Source organism: Cervus elaphus, chromosome 20, assembly GCF_910594005.1.
Source record: "Cervus elaphus chromosome 20, mCerEla1.1, whole genome shotgun sequence".
Lineage (NCBI taxonomy): Eukaryota > Metazoa > Chordata > Mammalia > Artiodactyla > Cervidae > Cervus > Cervus elaphus.
The window spans coordinates 112,783,146-112,806,232 of record NC_057834.1 but is presented as its reverse complement, the minus strand read 5'-3'; the positions used below and the strand labels follow the sequence as shown (position 1 = coordinate 112,806,232).

The 23,087-nt window shown below is 43.7% G+C and overlaps 1 protein-coding gene across 4 annotated transcripts in view; it reads right to left on the bottom strand.

Moving 5' to 3' along the window:
- Positions 1-6,664: 6,664 nt before the first annotated feature.
- Positions 6,665-23,087, bottom strand: part of YIPF1 (Yip1 domain family member 1) — a 34,735-nt gene continuing 18,312 nt past the window's right edge. Inside the window, exons 9-10 of one of the 4 annotated variants that reach the window (XM_043877258.1) lie at positions 19,033-19,163; positions 6,665-6,885 (exon numbers count right to left, since the gene is read on the bottom strand). In XM_043877258.1, the coding sequence (XP_043733193.1) occupies positions 19,074-19,163 (90 nt within the window). In that variant the 3' untranslated portion in view covers positions 6,665-6,885; positions 19,033-19,073. The other 3 variants (XM_043877257.1, XM_043877260.1, XM_043877259.1) reach the window with 3 other exon arrangements.

Genomic DNA, 23,087 nt, shown 5'->3' with positions numbered 1-23,087 from the left:
AAATGCAATTACCTAATGAGTACAGGTTGAGTGTAGACCAGGCACTGTGCTGGGTCCCAGGCATATAAATCAGAGTGAAGTTGCTACTGTCAGAGTTGCTTAAGCTGGACATGGAATGCCATGTCTTCCATGAAGCCTTCGCTATTGAATCTCTCCTTCTAAAAATTCCTGTAATTCCAGCATTCAGTGAATACGTGTGGCCTTAAGTAGCACAGAAGAGAAACAGCAAGCTTTAGAGCCAGACAATCCTCCTTTCAAGTCCCGGCTTTGTCCCTCCCTTGCTGAGAAGGCTACAGATCTTGCTCTGGTTGAACACTTATTATCGATACCTACTGAATACTGCAAATCATACTATATAAATTTAATTCTCACACTTGCCCTTCAAGATCAGTTTTACATATATGTATACACACACACAGTGTGGTCCCAGGCACTTAAGTCTACATACATATATATAGACTCTTTTTGAGGCAGCCAAGCAGAGAGGAAAGTGAAGCAAGGATTCACACCCACATCTCTGTGAAAATTTCAACTCTGTTATATAAATAGTTTTTCACTCTGTGGTTTGTTTATGTGCTTGCTCACTCTTTTCTTTGGTTTGAATATTTACAAAGGTTTGTACTTTTGTTCTAACCATTTCCTGTTACATTTTTAACCCCCTTTATAGGGGAGGGTAATTATTATCGATTTTTTTCCTCTTATGAGCAATATTATCTAGTAACTTCTTCCTTCACTTCTTCTCCAGCATCTGCTTGGAAGCAATATTTTGGTTAATAACTATAAGGCAATCAGCAAGCTTTGTCTGCCTCTTACGTATGTTCTCCCCCTTCTCTGTTAGTTTTACTGTATATTAAAGACACATAAGCATTAAAAACTATATTCTCTCCCTTATAACCATCACTTATCATTAGTTATACAAGTAAATATATATTTAGTGCTCACCACCTGTTATGTCAATGTCTCACTAGTCTGGTTGTCTGAAGTATGTTCTCTAGAAGATGCCTCAGAAAGGTCAAGAGAATCGTCCCTGTGTTCTTCTATGCTGATAATGTTTTATCTTTGGCCTTCATACCTGAAAGTCAATTTGGCTGAATGTAGAACCCTTAGGTCACCCTTCCTTTCTTCAGGTATCTTAGACATATTGTTACTCCATAGTCTCCTGACATAAAGCGCTGTTGTCAAGTCTGATCACAACCTGATTTTCTTTCCCTTATAAGTGAACTTGTCTTTTAGCCTGGATGCCCCAAGTATTTTTTCTTTAAAAAAAAAAAAAAATCCACTAATTTTACTATGTCTCAGTGTTGATCTGGGTTGATTTCCCCATGCACAAGGCATGCCCTTACAAAGTCTTGAGTCTTTTCGTTTTTAGGGAAGTGTTTTTTATATAGCTTTTTAAAAATGTATTTTTTCTCCTCCATTGCCCCATTATTCTTTTCCATACATGGACATGTATACTACAAATTTAAATAGTAAGTCTGCCTATCTTCTTTGTCATTTTCTCTTGAATTCTCAGTTCAGTTCAGTCACTCAATCGTGTCCGACTCTGCGACCTTTGTGACTTTTTGCGACTCTGAATTTTCAGATTTTTATTATTCATTCTGCAATTTAAATTTTTTTCTTCTTTTCACTTTTTGCTCCTTTAAGGCATTATCTGTTGTGCAATGTTAGTCTATGTTAGTCTTATATTCCTTCTAGTTCAGTCTTCACTTGTGAAATGAGTTTTCCCTTTTATTTCCAATTCTTTCCTGAGTTTGAATACCTAATTTTTGCTTTCTATTTCTGACTTGTGCTTGTCTTTCATATCTTGTACCATTTCCTTAATTTACCTTTGCTCATTTTGCAATTACAATTTTTATCTGGTTTTGTGGGCATGTCTTTCTGAAATGCTTTCATTTCATTAAGGATGTTTTTCTGCTCTGTGTTCTCATTTTTCTTACAACTTCATTATGAGATTTGACTGCAGTCTCTCTGTTGTTCCTTTTTTATATGAAATTCATTTTCCTGCACATTTAGCAGGGAGGAGTAAGTTAGGATAGCTTTGCTAAATTCAAGGCTCTACAGCTTCCTTGTCTGTTTCCATTAAGTGTTCAAATGAATAGCTTTATACTTTCCAAGATGTTCTGGCCCTGTTCCCCTCCCCTACTCATTTGGCCTTCCCTTTCCTTTGTCCCAAGTATCCCTGGCCTACCCTATTTGTAGTCTGTTCCCTGCAGTTTCTAGTCTGGTATCCTGGAAAGACACTTTGGCTGGTTTTGAGGGTTCACAGCACCTGGGCTGCTCCAGCTTCTCCAGTCCTTACTTTGGACCCCTTCTACTCATCAGCTGCAAACTGCGTTGTATAACCCCTCTCCCCCAGTTCCAGCTGCTGTTATTCTATTGGTCCTTTGTACTTTCCAGGGAGTACCTGTTGACTATTTTGGGGTTCTCTTATTTTCAGATTTCTCAGACACTCTTGGTTCCCTCTCCTTCTCTCCACAAAAATGCTGATATCATGCAAGTCTTTGAACCATCAGCAGTTTCCACCTACACAAATTTTGGGGTTTGTGGTGCTATCTTGTTTCCCAAGTTTGTTACAGATGTCCATAAGTTTTTGGTTTTGCTATCCCAGTTGCTCTATTTTTTGTTTGTTTTGCCTTGTTTTTAATGAGGGAATTCATGGAGATTAAAAAAATACCACTGCCATCTTCCCAGAATTCTTTTCTCTCAACTCTTTACACAATGCCAACCAGTGAAATCAAACAGACAATGGGCAAACCACCATCCATGATCTTTTCTAAAAGTAGAAGATTCTGAGATGTAATAGTTATTGATCTAAAACTCATGCTGGTTTCACTTAGGGTGGCAGTGTGCCCAGCTAAGAAGCACTTCCCAGCCTCCCTTGAAGCTAGGAATGACCATGTAATCCAGTTCTGACCAATAAGATACAAGCATAAAACAGCAGTGGGGCTTTGGAGAAAGCTCACCAAAAGTCAGGTCAACTCAACTGGCCAACCAACCCCTTTTGCCCTTTTCCTTCTCTTCACCTGTCAAAAGCTGAGCTGAGCTGCTAAGAGCTGAGCTGCCAAGCATCTGTGTAAAGTAGTAAAAATGAAACTAACGGTCAGTGATTGAATCATTTACTGTGACAGTATAAGCAAGAGACGAAACAGGAGAAAGTGCTTATGTTCCATTTTTCTCCCTGGCAGAGTGCCTGGCAAGAGTCAGATGGATTAGTACAGATAATCAGGATTGTCTCACTGCTGAAGGATCCCTAAACAAAAGGCTCCTGCCTTTTTGCATACCGGGAGGCAGGGAGAAGGGAGCAGAGTGGAAAAGTACTACACACTTCGAGTGGAGGAAACATTTCAAGGCCACATACTCGCCCCCTTCCCTCCCCCACCACCTCACAGCTGGTGAGTTGGTCTCTACAGAGGCACCTAAGAGAGGCCATGGCTAGGTTCCCCTTTCCCCCATAAGAAGCCTGGGCTAAGGCTGGGTTGATGGTAGGATGAGGCCAGAGCCCTCGACTGCAGATCCCCTCAGAGCATGCAGTGCACAGGCTCTGTACCTTCCCATGAAGCTGTGGGTAAAGCTTTGAATTAATAATTGCCTGTGGCTGGGTCTGAAATATGACACATAGGTTTTAGGCTTAGAACTGGACTCCTCACTTCCTCCACTTTGCTGGAAAAGGAAGCAGGCATATTGGGATCAGATGATGACAAATTCATGCTAAAGCCTGCTGAACAAAAGAAAGAAGATAGAAGGCAGAGTCCCTGATGGCCTCATGGAACAGCCATGTTAACCTGAGACTATCTCCAAACTTCTATTTACATGAGAAAAATAGAACTGCTAATTTGTTTAAGTCAGTGTTTTTCTGGGTTCTTTTACAGCTGAATGCAGTTCTTAAGGGCTACATGGGGGTCCCAAGGGCAGTGGCTTCCTAAAGGGTGATGCTGGTTGGTTCAAGAAGTTTTCACTGGTACTTGGTAGGTGACAAAGAATAAACAATGTAGTCAGTTTTTCATAAAAGAAATTTATTCAAGTTTTCAGTACTGAGATTATGCCCTTCCAGATCCTTTGATATTATAATGTCCTCTCTTTCATGAGATGATGGTGCTAATTTATGATGCTGATTATGTCTAAAATCCTTACTTAAAAATTAAATTCTGACCACTGTATAATGAAATCTCTAAACATATTTCTGGAAAAATGTATTTAAGTCATATTATACTTAAAAATACTTAGTAGTAACTAATTTGCCTGTCAAAATTGGATATTAATATGTGCCTGGAAAAAAATTCACTGTTTTTCTTTACTTGAACACTTACCATACTTCTGTGACCAGATGTGTGGGTTTTCTATTTTAAACAATTTTGATATTAACTGCCTGGAGTTAACGCAGACCTACAGGTTAAGGGCCTTAATGCTAATTGCAAGCAGTGGGTCCCCAGGTTACCCACTGTCGTGGCAGTCTGAGGGCAGATTGGAGAAGAATTTCCAGACACAGAGCATTTCAGAAGAGAGTGAGTTTATTAAGAACAAACAGCAGAGATGATGTGGGCACTGAAAGCACAGAGGGCCAACCTCCTGAGACCAGACACTGTTAGAACACCAGGCTGGCTCAAGGGAGAGCCAACGCTTTTTGTGGGTTAGTAGCCAATTTTTATAGCCTCAAGACAAAGAAAATTCCTGCTGGAAGGTTGGCATTAGATGATTGGTTAGGGTGCTATAGAGTGAGTACTAGGCTGGGCATTTTTGCATAATATGGAGCTTCCCAGGTGGCACAATGGTAAAGAATCCACTTGCGAACGCAGGAGACACGAGACTCAGGTTTGATCCCTGGGTCGGGAAGATTCCCTGGAGCAGGAAATGGCAACCCACTCCAGTATTCCTGCCTGGAAAATTCCAAGGACCGAGAAGGCTGGTGGGCTATAGTCCATGGGCTTGCAGAGTTGGACATGACAGAGTGACTATGCACACACATTAGGTCAGGAAACCTGCTGGTGATGATCAGGGGACTTTTGGCAACAGTTATGAAGGAGCTCAGTCAATTTCAGAGGTGACCTTGGTTCTGGGCTCCCCTTCTCAGTCCTTGATGCAAGGCCTCGCACCTGTGGCCTTGGGATAGGCCTCTACACCCATGACTTCTGCCTGACTCAGCTTACAAATTGGAGGTTCCCACGATCCCCTCCTTGGGATTGATAATTTGGTCACAGAACCCAGGAAAACAGTTAACTTACTATTGTTGGCTAATTACAAAGGACATTTTAAAGGATGCAAATGAATAGCCAGACAAAGAGACAAATAGGGTGAGGTCTAGAAGGGTCCCAGGTGCAGGAGCTTGTGTCCACCTGGATTTGGGGGCATATCACCTTCGCAGCACATGGATGTATTCACCAAACCAGAAACTCTCCACACCCAGTTCTTTGGGTATTTTTATGGAGGCTTCATCACATAGACATGATTGATTAGTAACTCTGTTTCTTGTCCCTCTCCTCTCTATGGAGAATGGGGCTTAGGGATGAAAGCTCCAGGCTTCTGATTATGGCTTGCTTTCTCATGATCAGCCCCATCCAGGGGCCCCCAAGTCCCCTAATTAGAACCAAAAATGCTCTACTACCCAGGAAATTCCAAAAGATTTAGGAGTTCTATAGCTCAAGAAACAAGGGTCTCAGGGGCTCTGTGTCAGGAACTGGTGTCAAAGACCAAACAGGACAGAAGATTCTCCTAGCACCCCTATTCACAAGGACTTTAGGGGCCTTTGTTAGGAACTGGGACAGAAACTGACATATATAATATATATAAATATTATTTTACAATATGCTTCTGGTCTTCAATAAGAGAAAAATCCTGTCACTTTTGGTAAGAGAGAAGAAGGAGAGATGACAGATGGCTTGTACAGGGGAATTCACAGGATCCACATGTGTAAGAAGCACTGCCTTGGGCAGCAGAAGCTAAGTATTCAACAAAGAGTGAGCCAGGGCACCAGTTCAAAGGGTGCCTGGAGAGTATGAAGGCCAAGTTCTTTGAAGAGTACTTGAAGACAAAAGAAATATTTAGCTGGAGAAAACTCAGGGGGCACAGAACAGCAGGTTTCAAACACCTGAAGTTATCAAAGGGAAAGAAGCTTAGACTTGACTTGAGAGCCCAGGGTTAGCGCTCGGACCAACCAGTGAAAACTGAAGAGGCCCTTCTCACAGCATGAGCGGTTCAGAAGGGATAGCTGCCTTGGTGAGGCTGAGGCTGGTGACCCCTGGGCAGGGACCACTGGACTGTCAGATCCACAGGATCAGGGACCTTGTCTGTTTTGTTCACTGCCCCAGTACCTAGAAAGGTGATCAGCACACAGTAGGTGCATAATATATGTATCTTTGTTGAATAAGGTAATGGAGGTGACATTCAGATTTGATAGGAGGTTTGCCAAGGTGACCTTAATCAGCTAAATGGTAGCCTGAATTTGTGCACAGCTTTCTTTATCTCTGTGTTGTTGTTTAGTTGCTATGTCCAACTCTTAGCTACTCCATGGACTGCAGCATGTCAGGCTTCCCTGTCCTTCACCATCTCCCAGAGTTTGCCCAAACTCAAGCCCATTGAGTCAGTGATGCCATCCAACCATCCTCATCCTCTGTCACCCCCTTTTCCTCCTGCCTTCAATCTTTCCCAGCATCAGGGTCTTTTCCAGTGAGTTGGCTCTTCACATCAGGTGGCCAAAGTATAGGAGCCTCAGCTTCAGTATCCGTCCTTCCAATGAATATTCAGGATTGATTTCCTTTAGGATTGACTGGTTTGATCTCCTTGCAATCCAAGGAGATTACCTGCATTATCAGCCTTCTAACTCCAAACGCGTCTTTGCAGCTGTCTCGAATACACATGACACGATACACAAATACACAGGGAACTCTGGTGCTAAAGAGGACAACAGAAACAGAGGGCAATCAGCAATCCTGACCTGGCAGAAACTCAGGTGTGGATGGTATGCATTTTAAACACAAAGTATAAAAAAGTGTCTTTGAGGTGTCACTGGTTTCTCCCTTTCATGAACTCTAGCCAGGAAGTAATGCCACCTGGAAGAGGCACTCAAAGGGCTCTAAAAGGATTTTCCAAAATGTGTATGTCAAAATAGGTAATAGGTAAAATGTTCTTTTCTTTTTTAATATTTATTTACTTGGCTGCAGCACATGAGATCTTCATTTGCAGCATGCGCACCCTTAGTTGAGGCAAGGTGGGATCTAGTTCCTTGACCAGATATCAAACCTGGGCCCCCTGCACCGACAGCACAGAATCCTAGCCACTGGACCACTAGGAAGGTCCTGGTAAGCAAGTTCTTCAAATGCACTGTTCAATACTTGGAGGAGGAAAAATTCTGATGTTCATTCTAACCGCAACACTCCAAAAGTTAGCACATGAAATCAAGACTCCCAGCAGCCTGCCGCAGGCTGACAGTAATACATCAAAGAAGAACCTGAGGTCAAAGTCATGAAGTACAGACACAGACATTATTATTATTATTTGCATTTTGTATTTATTTTGCAACCATTAGATTCAGTTGCCCACAGTCAGGTCACCAAAGACAAATTTTCAGACTCACTATGAATCCAAAGCAAAGTTCACACTGTTTGGCCACTTGAGGATGGCAAGGGGAGCAGAGGCTCACCTGGGTAATCTGTACACAACCCAGAGACAAGCACCCAGTTAGGATGGAACCATCTCAGGGACTAAGGGCGTACCTAATGCGAAGCACACCACGTGACTGTGCGAGGCAAATGCCAGGCACCAAAGTAGCTCCCATCCCCTTGTGTTTCTCCCCAATCAGCGCACAGTCACAATGACAACCCACAGCACAACGAAGAGCTGAACGACCCGGGTCTCCACTCAACCACATTTAACTCTTGTTTGTTAAATAGGTGATGATGAGGCTTCAGTGTGGCACCCCCCACATGCTGGGTGTTGGAGCCATTCCATCCATCTTCCTGATGGCTTTGCTTGTTCTGCTTTCCTGCAGCAGATGCCATGTCCAAAAGAGCCACACTCCAAAACCCATCGAAGAGAACTGAAGAGCAAAAAGAGTCATTCTCAAGACAAAGATGCCCCCACAAAGGAAGGATTCAGAGAGATAACTTCAACACCAGAGCAGTCTGCAGCCACCAGCTCACCAAACCTAGAGCTTTGAGTCCTGATTTACAGGTTACGGGGAAGACTTACTGCTAGATCGGAGATGACATTTTAAAGTTTTTCTCCATTTCTACTTGAGCTTGGTCTCTGGTATTGCCACACAGACTAAGTCAAGTAGAACCAAGAAAGTTTTTCTCCATTTCTTTGGAAACCCAGTGACTTCCTCTGACACAGATCCCAAAGCTACCTTCACCCAGTCTCCTCAAACTCTTCTTTGTGACTGCTCTGTTTGGTGCTAGAGGAGAAAAGATAAAAGAAAATATGGAAAAAAAAAAAAAAAAAAGGAAATATGGAAGGGACTTTCCTGGTGGTCCAGTGGTTAAGACTCCATGCTTCCACCGCAGGGCGCACAAGTTTGATCCCTGGTCATGGAACTAAGGCCCCACATGCTGCACACACAGTCAAAAAGAAAATAAAAAGAAATATGGAGGGAGAGAAAAAGATTCAGGAGCTGAGAGATGACTGTGTTTATGTAAACACAAGTTGGAATCAAGATTGCCGGGAGAAATATCAATAACCTCAGATATGCAGATGATACCACCCTTATGGCAGAAAGTGAAGAAGAACTGAAGAGCCTCTTGATGAAAGTTAAAGAGGAGAGTGAAAAAGTTGGCTTAAAACTCAACAATCAGAAAACTAAGATCATGGCGTCCAGTCCCTTCACTTTATGGCAAATAGATGGGGAAACAATGGAAATAGTGACAGACTTTATTTCCTTGGGCTCCAAAATCACTGCAGATGGTGACTGCAGCCATGAAATTAAAAGACGCTTGCTCCTTGGAAGAAAAGCTATGACCAACCTAGACAGCATATTAAAAAGCAGAGACAGTACTTTTCCAACAAAGGTCCATCTAGTCAAAGCTATGGTTTTTCCAGTAATCATGTACAGATGTGAAAGCTGGACAATAAAAAAAGGTTGAGTGCCAAAGAATTGATGCCTTCAAACTGTGGTGCTGGAGAAGACTCTTGCAAGTCCCTTGGATAGCAAGGAGATCAAACCAGTCAATTCTAAAGGAAATCAACCCTGAATATTCATTGGAAAGACTGATGCTGAAGCTGAAGCTTTGGTACTTTGGCCACCTGATGTGAAGAGCTGACTCATTTGAAAAGACCCTGATGCTGGGAAAGATGGAAGGTAGGGTGAGAAGGAGTCAACAGAGGACGAGATGGTTGGATGGCATCACCAACTCAATGGACATGAGTTTGAGCAAGCTCCAGGAGATGGTGAAGGACAAGGAAGCCTGGTGTGCTGCAGTCCATGTTGTCACAAAGAGTCAGACATGACTAAGCAACTGAACAACAACAAGCATAAGGCTATACAGGGGACAATGGCAGGATATGAGGCAGGATAAGTAGATTAGGGATAGACTGTGGCAATACAGGGAGTTTGGATTTTCTTCTTTAGATGACAGGAGGCCAAAAATAAATTAGTTTTTAAGTAGAAGAGTGATGCAGTCAAAGGCTTAGTCTGATTTATAAATTTTAAAGACCCTCATAGCTACATAACACCCACTGGTGGCTCAGCAGGTAAAGAATCTGCCTGCAATGCGGGAGACCTCGGTTCAATCCCCGGGTCGGGAAGATCCCCTGGAGAAGGGAATGGCAACCCACTCCAGTATTCTTACCTGGAGAATTCAATGGCTACAGTCCATGGGATCACAAAGTGTTGGACATGACTGAGCTACATATAGGATAAATCAGAAGGAGGAAAAAAAATGAGACAGAGAAACCCATCAAGCTATTACCGTAGTCTAGATGTGAGATGATCAGGTCCTTAACGCTGGATACGGTACTAATAGGGCAGATTTGAGAAATATTTCCAAGGTAGCATAGACAAGTTCTGCTGACAGGTAAGATGTGGACATTAAGAGGAAGGAATCTACATTGATGCTGAGGTTTCTAGCTTGAGTGGCTAGGTAGATTTCTTTTTTTTTCAGCCATGCTTTGTGGCTTACGGAATCTTAGTTCCTCGACTAGGGATTGAACCTGGGCCTTCAGCAGTGAAAGTGCAGAGTCCCAACCCCTGGACCACCAGGAAATTCCTCCATAGATTTCTTAATTTATCCAACAAATACTGATGGAGGACTCATGTGCCAAGCACTGAATACAATGATAATAAGGCAAACATGATTCTAACTCTGAAGAAACTTACAGTCCAGCAGGGGAAACTATGGGATAAGCAAATATATAAAACACAATTTATGCAAGGTACAAAGAAAAGAGAAGTCACTCAGTAGTGTCTGACTCTTTGCGACCCTATGGACTGTAGCCTACTAGGCTCCTCTGTCCATGGGATTTTCCAGGCAAGAATACTGGAGTGGGTTGCCATTTTCTTCTCCAGGGGATCTTCTGACCCACGGATCGAACCCAGGTCTCCCACATTGCAGGCAGACGCTTTACTGTCTGAGCTACCAAGGAAGACAGGTACAGTGAAAGGGCATGATAAAGCATCAAACCTAGTCTGGAGTCAGGAGTGGATGGTAGTGCCATTCACTAAGACAGGAAAATGTAAGAAGATCTAGTTGTTGGGCAGATGAGTTTAATTTTGAACATGATGAATCTGTGGCATCTGTTGGTACACTTGGTTGAGGATTTGCAAGAAATGGGAACTTGGAAAGAGAGGTAGAGATATGGTCAAACCCAGGAAAGATGAATGTGGCAGAGAGGGGTTCCTAATGCATGGCCTTCCTCCTAAGAGAATGAGCCAGGCCTCCCTGAGGACCTCATCAGGGGAAATGTCACAATCAGGGTCAGCATTTAAACACACAACAAGGGTGATGCTGAGGCAGGGGAGATCTGCCTAAATCTACCTGCTCGAGAAAAGAGAAAAGTGGCCAACCAAAGAGCTGTGAAAAGTACTTAGAGAAGGGGAGATGGTATAATGTGATGGAAGGACAGAACCTAAAGTCCTGATTGGCCTTCTGGTAAACATCGGCATTGGGTTCTGAAATGCCAAATAAAGGTAAGGACAAGCCAGCCCACAGGGAAGTCATGAAAAATTCTGTTTTTCTTATCTTTCTAGCTGTCTGTTCCAAATTAATGTCAAGACTGGAAAATGACATGAAGACAGAAAATTCCCTCCTCCCACTGCTAACTGTCACTAGGTGGCCTGTGGGGCAGAGGCTGGAATTCCTGGCACTTAGGCTGAGGATAGCAAGTAGGATACCTTTTGGGCCAGATGTGGTCCATAATGTCACCATCAGCCAGGGCTCTTTTGCCACTTTCAGGCCTAAGACTTGACTCCTGGTCACTTCTCCCCACTGTGGTAGGCCCTCTGTGGCATGCCCTGCTCCCCTCCTGGCCCCATCCTTGCATCCAAGCTGGACAATGTCAGACAACTGCCTCATCTGAGGTATTCCAATCAGAATATTATCTGGATTCTCTCTTTAACTTAGCAAGGCCTGCTAGTCTGTGTGATGCAGGCGATATAAAGTTGGACCGTGGGGGACTTTCCTGGTGGTCCAGTGGCTAAGACTCCCTGCTCTCAACGCAGAGGGTGGGCCTGGGGATTCAATCCCTGGTTGGGGAACTAGATCCTACATGCCACAACAAAGATCAAAGAGCCTGTGTGTTGCAACTAAGACTCGGAGCAGCCAAATAAATTTTTTAAAAAAGAAGAAGTTGGGCTGTAAAATCTGGGAAGGTAAGGACCTATCTCCATTATTCACTAGGGGCCCAGTCCTCAATGAAGAACAAGAGTTTCCAAGCAACTTGGCAAATGATCCAAGTTTTGAATGCCATGTTCAGTTCAGTTCAGTTCAGTCACTCAGTCGTGTCCGACTCTTTGGGACCCCATGATTCGCAGCACGCCAGGCCTCCCTGTCCATCACCAACTCCCAGACTTTACTCACTCATGCCCATCAAGTCGGTGATGCCATCCAGCCATCTCATCCTCTGTTGTCCCCTTCTCCTCCTGCCCCCAATCCCTCCCAGCATCAGGGTCTTTTCTAATGAGTCAACTCTTCGCATGAGGTGGCCAAAGTATTGGAGTTTCAGCTTCAGCATCAGTCCTTCCAATGAACACCCAGGACTGATCTCCCCTATGTATATAATCCTCCCTTGTTCAAAATCAAGCTTTCCCCAAATGCCTGCTGAATGCTGGGGCTATAATGGTAAATAAATCTCTGACCTCAAGGAACTCTCAGTCTATGAAATCACAGATAATAAGAAAATGGCCATAAAAGAGAAACATACCAAGAGCTCTACCATAGCCCAGAGAAATAAGTAAGTAATATTATCTGGAGAAGTAAAGCAAAACTTCATCAAGGATAGAATATCTGAAGTAGGTCCTAAAGAATAAATAGGAAGTTTCCAAGCAGACAAGGGAGGAAAAAGCACACTCTAGAACTTTGAAAAAAACTTCAAAGATTTTATTTTAATTGTTTAATCTTTTTTGTGCCACGCTGCACAGTTTGTGCGATCCTAGTTCCCCAACCAGGGATTGAACCTGGGCCCCAGCAGTGAAAACACTGAGTCCTAACCACTGGACTGCCAGGGAATTCCCTTCAAAGAGTTTAAAGTAACATTTCCAGTAATTAAAGGTAGTTTGGAACTTTTATTGCTAGATTATTCTAAGTGCACAGTGGATAAAACAGGTAAGTACTTATGTGGTGGGTTTCCCAAGTGGTGTAGTGGTGAAGAATCCACCTGCCAGTGCAGGAGACGCAGGAGACTTGGGTTCATTTCCTGGGTCAGGAGATCCCCTGGAGGAAGAACTGGCAACCTACTCTAGTATTCTTGCCTGGAGAATCCCATGGACAGAAGAGCCTGGTGGGCTGCAGTCCACAGGGCCCCAAAGAGTTGGACACGACAGAGCATCTAAGCACGCGCTTATGTGGCAGTCCAATTCTATCACCAATGGTATCAGTGAGAAGTGAAATCCTCAATACAGGAGGAAGGAGATATGAATATATGATGAAAGCAATTTGGTAAGAACTCTGTAGTACTAAACAGGAATTGGAAGTATCAATATGAACTCACAATGTCTGTTCTATCAAGCAAACAACAATCATACACATTGAAAAGGCCTGAAGACAATGACCAAGCCAATTGCAACAAGCAACACTGGCATCCAGATTGTGACCTGAAAATTCTATTTCCCCACTGAATGGAACCAGGAGTCCTTAGAGAAATGGCTCAGTGTGGATCTGGAACAGGAAAAGTTCAAAATGAGCCGAGAACATTTGGTCATAACAGACAGCAAAGGCAGTTAACAGAGACTCCTAGAGTTGTGCCAACAAGACCCAGGGGCCAACTGGTGTTCAAATATAGGACAATCTGAGCGTCAATAAGCATAATATTTGCAATGGCCTGAAACTAATTGGTCATTGCTGCAGAGTCCTAGTGAACCAAAGACAATTTTGAAAGCAGGTCAAAAAGAAAAAAATCATTTACCTTTCTTTTCTTATACATAAGCTGTATCAATGGACACCCAAACAGATGAAAGGAAATTTTTATTAAAGAAATATTCTAGTTAATAAAGGAAGAAAGATAGAATTGAAATATCACTGTTTTAAAGCCCCTACTGAATTAATGAATCTAAGCATAGCTTATTAATGGCTCCTAATATCAAAAGAGAGATAATTAGACATTATGAGTTTATGGATGGAAGAATTTTACAGCACACATCAGGTAGTCTTGCCAAAAAAAAAACCATATCTGAATCTGATCAAACCTTTACATACAACCATCAACTCACAGAAAACAGAGGACAGAGTTATATGTTAAATAATACCATGGAAAAACAATCAGCAAAATCCATGATAAATGAGCTTTCGACAAATAAATGGCAAAAGAAAAGAGAAACAGAAAGATGGAATAGAACTCTATAATTTAAAAGGCAATTAATTAAATTAAATTAAATGGCAATATTTTTAAAGGCAATTATCCTCCAATTAAAAAGAAAAAAAAAGGCATTTAAGGTGCCTTCCCGGGTGGTCTAGTGGCTAAGACTCTGCATTTCCAATGCAGGGGGCTTGGGTTTGATCCCTGGTCAGGGAACCAGATCCCATATGCTGCAACTAAAATATCCCATATGCTGCAAAGAAGATCAAAGACCCTGTGTGCTGCAATGAAGACCCAGTGCAGTCAAATAAGTAAATTAATAATTTTAAAAATAAATAAAAGGCATTTAAGAGATACACTACCCAGTTGCAATATGAAATTCAAACACTGAATGTATTTGATATTAAAGAATTATGATTTTTAAAATGTGATTATGGTACTATAGCTAGGTTTTGAAAAGGGTGTGTGTGTGTGTGTGTGTGTGTGTGTATATGTATATATATATATATATATTTTTTTTTTTTTTTAAAGATTGTTTTAGCCTTTTATGTTTATTTTTGGCCACACTACATGGCTTGTGGGATCTTAGTTCCCTGGCCAGGGATCAAACCCAGGGTCATGGCAGTGAAAGTGCAGAATCCTAACCACTGGACCGCCAGGGAAGTCTCTGAAAAGAGTATCTTTTATAGATACAGAATATAAATGCTTATGTATGAAAGAACAGGATGTTCTAGATTTGCATCCAAATAATACATGGAAAAGAGATGGAGAATATATGGGTATGTGGATGAGACAAGACTGGCTGTGAGTTGACAACTGTTGAAAGTAAAAGAGGGGAGGGGTACTTAGAGATTCGTTATACAATTCAGTCTATGAGACTGAAAGAGGAGAGTGAAAATGCCAGCTTAAAACTCAACATTAAAAAAAACCAAGATCATGGCATCCAGTTCCATCACTTCATGGCAAGTAAAAGGGGAGAAAGTGGAAACAGTGACAGATTTTATTTTCTTGGGCTCCAAAATCACTGTAGACAGTGACTGCAGCCATGAAATTAAAAGACACTTGCTCCTTGGAAGGAAAGCTATGACAAACCTAGACAGCATAGATATCACTATGCCAACAAAGGTCCGTATAGTCAAAGCTATGGTTTTTCCATTAGTCATGTATGAATGTGAGAGTTGGTCTATAAAGAAGTCTTAGGGCTGAAGAACTGATGCTTTTGAATTGCGGTGCTAGAGAAGACTCTTGGGAGTCCTTTGGGCTGCAAGGAGATCAAACCAGTCAATCTTAAAGAAAATCAGCCCTGAGTATTCACTGGAAGGACTGATGCTGAAGCTGAAGTTTCAATACTTGGGTCACTTGATATGAAGAGCCAACTCACTGGAAAAGACCCTGATGCTGGGAAAGATTGAAGGCAAAAGAAGAAAGAGATGGGAGAGGATAAGATGGTTAGATAGCATCACCAACTCAATGGACATGAATCTGAGCAAACTCTGGGAGATAGTGGAGGACAGAGAAGCCTGGAGTGCTACAGTCCATGGGGTCACAAAGAGTTGGACACAACTTGGTGACTGAACAACAACAACACATTTTCCACTAAGTAAATCAAATAAAAGAATAAAAGTTATTGTGTTGACCCACTTGCCATTGCAGGTTCTTCCAATTTTCCTCAAAGAAAGGGAACAAAGAAGAAAACTGAGAAAGAAATAGCCCAGGAATGGAAAATGGGTTCTCTAGGAAGGGACACTGCAGACATGGTGTGGAAAAGAATAAGGGGCTGTAAAAAATAGTGTTAGCTATGCTGTGAAATCATGCAGTTTGGATGCTGTGTTAAAGGGGATTATAGCACTGAGTTAAAGCTGATTTCAGAATAAAAGAGCAGATGTGTGTAAACCTAGTAAAAACATTTGAACCTTTGGCTTATGAAATGAACTCTTGACTTGAGTGAGTGAAAGGATAATTGCATGTAAACCCTGGGTATCAAATCAGGAGGGTTTTAATTACAAAGGAGTTTCCTGAAGCCCTCTGCTCATCTCTTAATAAAGCCCATATCACACAGCAGTATAATTATATGGCAGTCGCCCTCCTCTGGATAGAACCACTTGTCATTGCCCCGGGGAAGGCAGTTCTAGTCTAGATATGGTCCTTCAGACACTCCATCCCTCAAGTCAAAGTAAGACTCCCTAGGTTCACCAGGGTCCTGGCTCAGAGAAGAAATAGCACTGGCTCTAAGGTGACGTGCTGTGTGCTTAGTCACTCAGTCGTGTCCAACTCTTTGTGACCCCATGGACTGTAGCCCACCAGGCTCCTCTGTCCGTGAGGATTCTCCAAGCAAGAATACTGGAGTAGGTTGCCATGCCCTCTCCAGGGGATCTTCCTAACCCAGGGATTGAGCCCAGGTCTCCTGCATTGCAGGCAGATTCTTTACCATCTGAGCCACCTGATAAATATATATAAAACAGGAAGGAAAGAACAAAGGAAGGAAGAAAGGAAAGAAGAAAGTCAAATATCCTTTATAATATCCCAACGACTTATGTAGGGGTAGCATCCCTGATTAAAAGTAATCAGAGGCTCCTCTATGATCCTGAGGTTCCAGGGAGAGAAGGGGTTAATGCTCTCCCAGAAATTCCTTTCAGGCTAAGCCCTCCAATACACAGATTTACATGAGGAAGGTTATCTGCAAGATAAAAAGTCATCCCCCCCCCACACCCCTGAAAGCTGGAAGTCCAGAGATTACAGTGGGAAGCACAGTCAGCTCATAAATCTGCAGGGCTCGGGGCTCTGGGCAGCCCTTCTCATTGACAAAGCAATTGATACTTCTGCCAGGGAGGCTCCAAAGAAACTGTTTGTCACTATCCCATTTACAGTCTTGACACCAGCACCCTTCGATAGTTCAGCTGGTAGAGCGGAGGGCTGTAGAGGTGATTAGAGACTGGACACCCAAATGGAGACACTGACACCCAAGTTTATAGATTTCAGCAAAGCCCAGAGACCCCGAATCTGTGAAAATCAGGATGGGAGGTCAGCAAGGGCCCTGAGGGCTAGGCTCTTCCCAGATGCCAGTTTCTGACTTTCTTAAGGTTGTCAGCACCTGGGCCACTTGGTCTGGAGACATCATAACCAAAATGTATGGAAGGAAGTCCCAGCCCAGGAGCAGGCTGCAAGAGCCCCTCTCCAGGTTGATATCAGGTATTTCAAGGCAAGGCAGACAGCCAGACAGCTATGTGTCCTCCACCTCCGTCCCTCTGCAGCTGGGCTCAGGTTTTCTTGTTCGAGGTGATGTGAGTCCACAGCACATCGCAGTGTCTCAGTGAATGGCCTGCATCTTCACTCTCCCAAAAACCACAGAAAGCCAACTGCTCTTTTCAGAAAAACGGGTAACCAATTGCTTCTGCTCAAGCAAGACCCTCTCTGTGAAGTCTTCCCCCAGGCCAAATGAGTCAGCGTTTCTGTGCTCCCACAGTGCCCATCAACTAACAGCTTGGCCATGGCACTTCTCACATAGCCTGGCCCACTGCCTGGTCCTTATCTGATGAGCTGTTTTACCCATGGACCAAGGTGCCTTGAGGCAGACTGTAGCTGATTTCCTAGATCCCCAGTGCCTCAAATAAACTTCGAGTGAGAGTGTAAATGGTGATCCAGGACTCAGCAAGCCAAGACACCTCTGGGTAAAAGCCCATATGTGACTCTTGCCTGAATCCTACAAAGTCACCTCCATCTACTCAACAGTATTGAAGCATTTGCTATGTCTGCGCCAGGTGGGCATTAGGCCAAGACCTGGGAGTGGAAGTGAAACAAGAGTCCCTTCCCCATGGACCTCAGATCCTGCCCTGAGGCTTTCTCTGCTAACAGTTAATGGAGTCCATTTGCAGGATGAGCTGGACCAAGCATGCAGACAAACAGTTATGCAAACAAGCTACCACATGCTCATTCTAAGGCAGCAGGCCCCGAAAAACAACCCGCTGAGGTAGTGGAAGGAAAATATTAGAACACTGATGAATATTTCTTTCTCATCAAAAAGTAAGGAATTAAGCTTTAATAGTTACTACATGGATTGACAACAGTCTTTGTAAATGCAAGTATGTGCCTGTGGCAGACAGACTCCAAAAAGAGGCGATATATGTATATGTATAGCTGATCCACTTTGCTGCATAGCAGAAATTAACACAACACTGTAAAGCAACTGTACTCCAATTTAAAAAAATAGACTTCACCTTCAAAATGCAAGGGGTACAGGTTTGATCCCTGGTCAGGGAACTAAGATTCCACATGCTTTGTGGCCAAAAATCCAGAACAGAAGCAATATTATAACAAATTCAATAAAGACTTTAAAAATGGTCAAAAAAAAATCTTTTAAAAAAGTGACATATAATAGAGGGCGTTAATGGGATCACAAGGTAAGCAATGACTGCTGGAAGGGAAGGAACACTTCAGATGACTAGATCGGCTAGTGCAAAGGCAGGATGCGTTCCGGTGATGGCAGCAACTCAGCAAGGCTGCAGGCTCGGAATACTGAGGAGTGGGAGGCGGAGGCGAGAGACCAGCCGAGGAGGATCAGGGTCCTCTTCCTGTACTCTGACACCCTAGGCTAACCACCGACAGTGGAATCATCAAAGAGGCCCGAAAACAAACCAGGCATGAGAACTGGTAACCTTCAGAGAACTGCATGAGTAATTAAAGAGGGGTCATACTCAGGGTCTGAGGCCAGCCTCAGAGAAAGTCACAGGGAAACTAGAGAGAACGACCAGACTGTAATCAAATGGAATAAATCTATATTGTGTTGCTAGGGAGGGGACAGGGAGTAGAGAAGATGCTGGATCCAAAAGGCAGGAACTCCTCTTACAGAAGAATCTGGGAGCTCATGTTTCCCAAACGGATAAAGACAGATGAGTGAAAGTAAAAGTGTTAGTCAAGTTTCCCAAATGGATAAAGCCAGATGAGTAGACTTCCCAACTGAAGCCTCACCAAGAGGACATACACATGGACACGTGTGTGCACACACACCACACTGGACCGTTCTGATGGATAAAAGGGCCCAGGCCTCTTGGTGTTTGATGTTAACAACAGGATTGATGTCCCTGCCCATTGCTATCGTACCTCACAGCGAGAAGATGAAAGATACTTTCTTGCTTTCCTCTTTAGCTGGACTTGGCTGCTACAACTGTTTGGTTTGGGGCAGCTGTGCTTGTTAGGAGATGGTCCATCTCTGGTGCATCAAAAAAGTAGGCCTGCAGGAAAAGGAGACCCAGGAGGAGAGTTAAAAAATAATGGTCCAGGTCAATGTCCTAGATTCCACGCTAAGAGCACTTCTGGGCTCTCGTGGCCCCTACATTTCCCCCACCGCTCTGGTCATCACTGACCTGTCTCTATTTCTATCTTGTACTCAACTGCTGCCTTTTAAAATTTTGCTACCATTTATTAAGCACTTGCTACCTATGACTCAATCTTCATAACAGCCTGGTGAGGTTGTTCTCATCACTCTCCTCTGACAGATGAAGAAAGTGAGGCTCAGGGAGGCTGTCATCTGACCAGGCACACATGGCAGCAAGAGATGCAGGCAGGACTCAAAGGTCCGTCTTTCCAACTGCAAAGCTCAAGTTGTTAATCACACAGCCTCTCCTCTAAAGACCGTGTCCTTCTTGTCTCCGCATCACCAGCCCCTCATGCAGGGCCTGGCGCACTGTGTATACAATCAATACTTAATGAACTGAACCGAGATAGGCTGCTGCTAAACCAGTCGGCTCCCTCTAAAGACCTTTCAAAGAAAGGGCTGGGCAGCCTTTACCTCTTAATTCTTCAGCCTGGAAATGAAAGGTTTGATAAGTGCTTCCACTCACCACCTACAATTTAACTGTCAAAAATCAGAAGGAGGTGGAAGACTGGAAAACATTAAGGAGGATCTTCCCACCTGTTTTGGTGTCTGAGAAGCCTAATGTGAGCCCAGGAAAATACCAGACTCATAGCCTTGAATGAGGGTTGTTCAAAGGACAGGTGAACCCATTAATAAATCCGTGACCACTGCCTGCGCGTCATTCCTGCCTGGAGCAGGGACCTCGGGAAGGTGAAAAAGATAAAAAATCACCAAGAACCATCTCACCAGCTTTACCCTCTATCCGCCAGAAGGGGGCGCCAACACATCGCACTGGAGTTTCCCCAAGGCACTTTCTATTTCAAGTTAGCACTTCAACAGTCCATTTCAGAAGTTTCTAGCTGCAGACTCCCTCTAGTTTGTCACGTCCCTGGAGAAATGCTATTAGTTTTGAAAGCCTTCCTACCCAGCGCCCCTTCCAGCAGCTGTTTTCTGAAGGAGGAGAAGAATGGTGTTAACCCGAGCAGAGGCCAGGCCACACTGCCCGCGTTTGTTATCTCACAGGTGCTCTGGGCCAAGACGCCCCCAGGCGGCGAGAACAGCGACTCTTCCAAGGCTCCTGGAGGAAAGCCTCCCCAGACAGAACTAGCCGGGAAGCCCAGGTTCTAAAGCTGGCTCTGCTAGGAACTCACACTATGACTTTGGACAAGTCTTATCTGTAGAATGAAAGGACTGTAAAAATAATCCCTAATTAATTTCACAAACAACAGGGCAAAGACATTCTGTCTGTAGCTGTAACCACCTCAAACATAGGCTTGCATGCATGCTCAGTCACTTCGGTCATGTCCGACTCTGCGACCCTACAGACTGTATCCTGCAGAGGAACCAATAGGTTTGGGCATCTCCAAACATACCAGCTAAGAACGCACCCTCTATTGCCTACTCTAGTACCTACTCTAGTGCCTCCTTAGTCATCCCTGCCACGTGTATTCCAGGATCAACTTAGAGATCAGGAACAGGTACAAGCGCCAAGGAGCCCTTGGAAGGTGTAGGGCTGTCATACACTTCACTGCACTGAAGCAAAAACACCATTTCACGTTTCCTGTTGGAGAGTAGAAGGCCAAGCTGTCCAGTTCAGCCGGTGCCCCTCAGCTCCAATAACTCCCCTGATACTTTTTCTCCCATACAATGATGATAACTGTATGCATCATTCATCCTTACAACAGCAAAAATGTTACCATGTCTTTACTTCTTCTAAGTGAGGAGGTAGGGTGCAGAGGGGCGAACTAGTAAGCAAAAAAGCAAGGAGTGATGGAGCTGAGACTAAACCTGTCTCCTAACGTCTGCCTCCACCCTCCTGCATTGTGCATCTCCCCCAGAAAAGACAGGAGGAGGCCATCTCCAGGGTGGACAACAGAACCCAAGCACAGTGATCTCCTGGCTAAACAGACAGTTCCCTTCCTCGAGGAGAGAAAACTGTGCCTCCCCTCCAAGACCTGCGATCGGCTCCCTGCTCCACCATCCAACCTGCCCCATTTCTCTGAGCCCCTCAGAACTGGACAGGGCAATGTCTTTTCCCCTGCCTCCTTCTCTCCCCCAACTTCTCAACCAGGCGTGTGCATCTGTGTGTATGCGCATGCCTGACTGTGTGTGTGTCTGTGTCTGTGTATGGATAGGTAAGAAGTTCAGGAGAAAGATGGGAAGCCACGAGGGAGAGGCATCAATGAAGGGGCACCATCCTTTTTTGTGACCTGGGACCACTCTTACTGGGGGACTCGGCAGAACAGGCCACACAGTGGCCCTGGCAATTTCTGATAACCCAGGGCTCTTTTAATAACTTCTTTACATCTGAAAAAAACTATCACAGTATGTGAAGGGTTTTCACAGCCATTTCACTGAGTCTCACTAAAGCCCATGAAATACAAATCTCCCTGACAGACAAGGAAGCCCAGGTTCTGAGTTAAGTCACTAGCCTGAGTTCTCAATGCCAGGGAGTTCCCAGTCTAGTGTCCTTTCTGCTTGGTTATGATGCTCTCTTTTAGAAAACTGCTGAGTAGTAAGATGGGCAGGTAAACCCTAACTTCAGTGTCATTTACCCCAAGAGGGAGTAGTAGGCATTGGAGGTAAAAGATCCTGGCCACAGGTACCGAATTAAATTAAAGACTGCCTCCCTGCTCTGCAGCCCTGTCTGCCTTGCTCCTCTCTATTCTTTACAGAACTGAACATGGCAATACCTTTCTCCTGCCTCCTTTCCTTCACCAACGTCTTAACAAGGAACGTAACACACACACACACAAAATTCAAAACAGAGATGGGAAGATGCCAGGAGAGGCATTACATCAAGAGAAGTCAGTTTCAATGAAAAGCACATTCTTCCTCAGCAGACAGGAGGGTCACAGCATTTGAAGGCATCAGTCCAGAGGTTCCAAGTACCAAACATGACGTGTGTCATTCTGCTGCAAGTCCTCTGTCTCAAGGGGTTAAAGCTTAGACGCAAGTAAAATGCATGTCAACCAACCCTCTGTTTCAGAACTTGGCACTTTCTATGAGACTTGTTGAATGATAAAGTATTGAGATCTTATTAAAGCATTCAATGAGACTATGATTGTCTAGAGAAAATATTAAAGATCAAACAGTGCCAAAGATATATTAACTCCTGTTGCAAAGCCTGACCAACAGCCTGGCCATGTGCTATGGTGGATATCTTCCTGTGGGCATCAATGACCTTAACATTCGTAGACTCAGAATTTTTAAAAAACCTATACCAGGCCTGGTTAAGGCTACTGGCAGCAAACTTCGTACACAGTGTGTAGAGAAATTAAAAAACCATATCTCCTTAGGAGCAAAGAAAATGGACCTAATTTATGGGAATTTATGGGACAAGTTTTAGGTTAAGTGCTTTATCTGTATTATTTTATCCTCAGAACAACTTTCTATGGCAAGAACTATTATACCCATGTTACAGATTAAGAGATTCAGAAAAGTTAGGTTCCCTGCCCAAGTTTACACAGCTGGTGAGTGATAGAGCTGATCTTTAACCTGGGTGTGTCTGACTCAAAAAGTACATGCTCTTCCTAAAAAGATACCCTAACACATTAACTTAAACATTGTTTTAAATGTTGTTCATCTTAAAGATAACTTCTCTTTTCTATTTTGACTTCATTCTCAAGTTCACCATCTGAGTATGTGCAAAAGCCCAGCAAAGGCATCCAGAGGTGGAACTCCCCGACCCCTGATCTCCAGCCTTACGTGAAGATACTCATTCATCCCTACTTCCTCTAGCCAGACACCAAATCTCAACCAAACTTCAGAAATCAGGTAAAGTCAGAAAAAAAAAGAAATT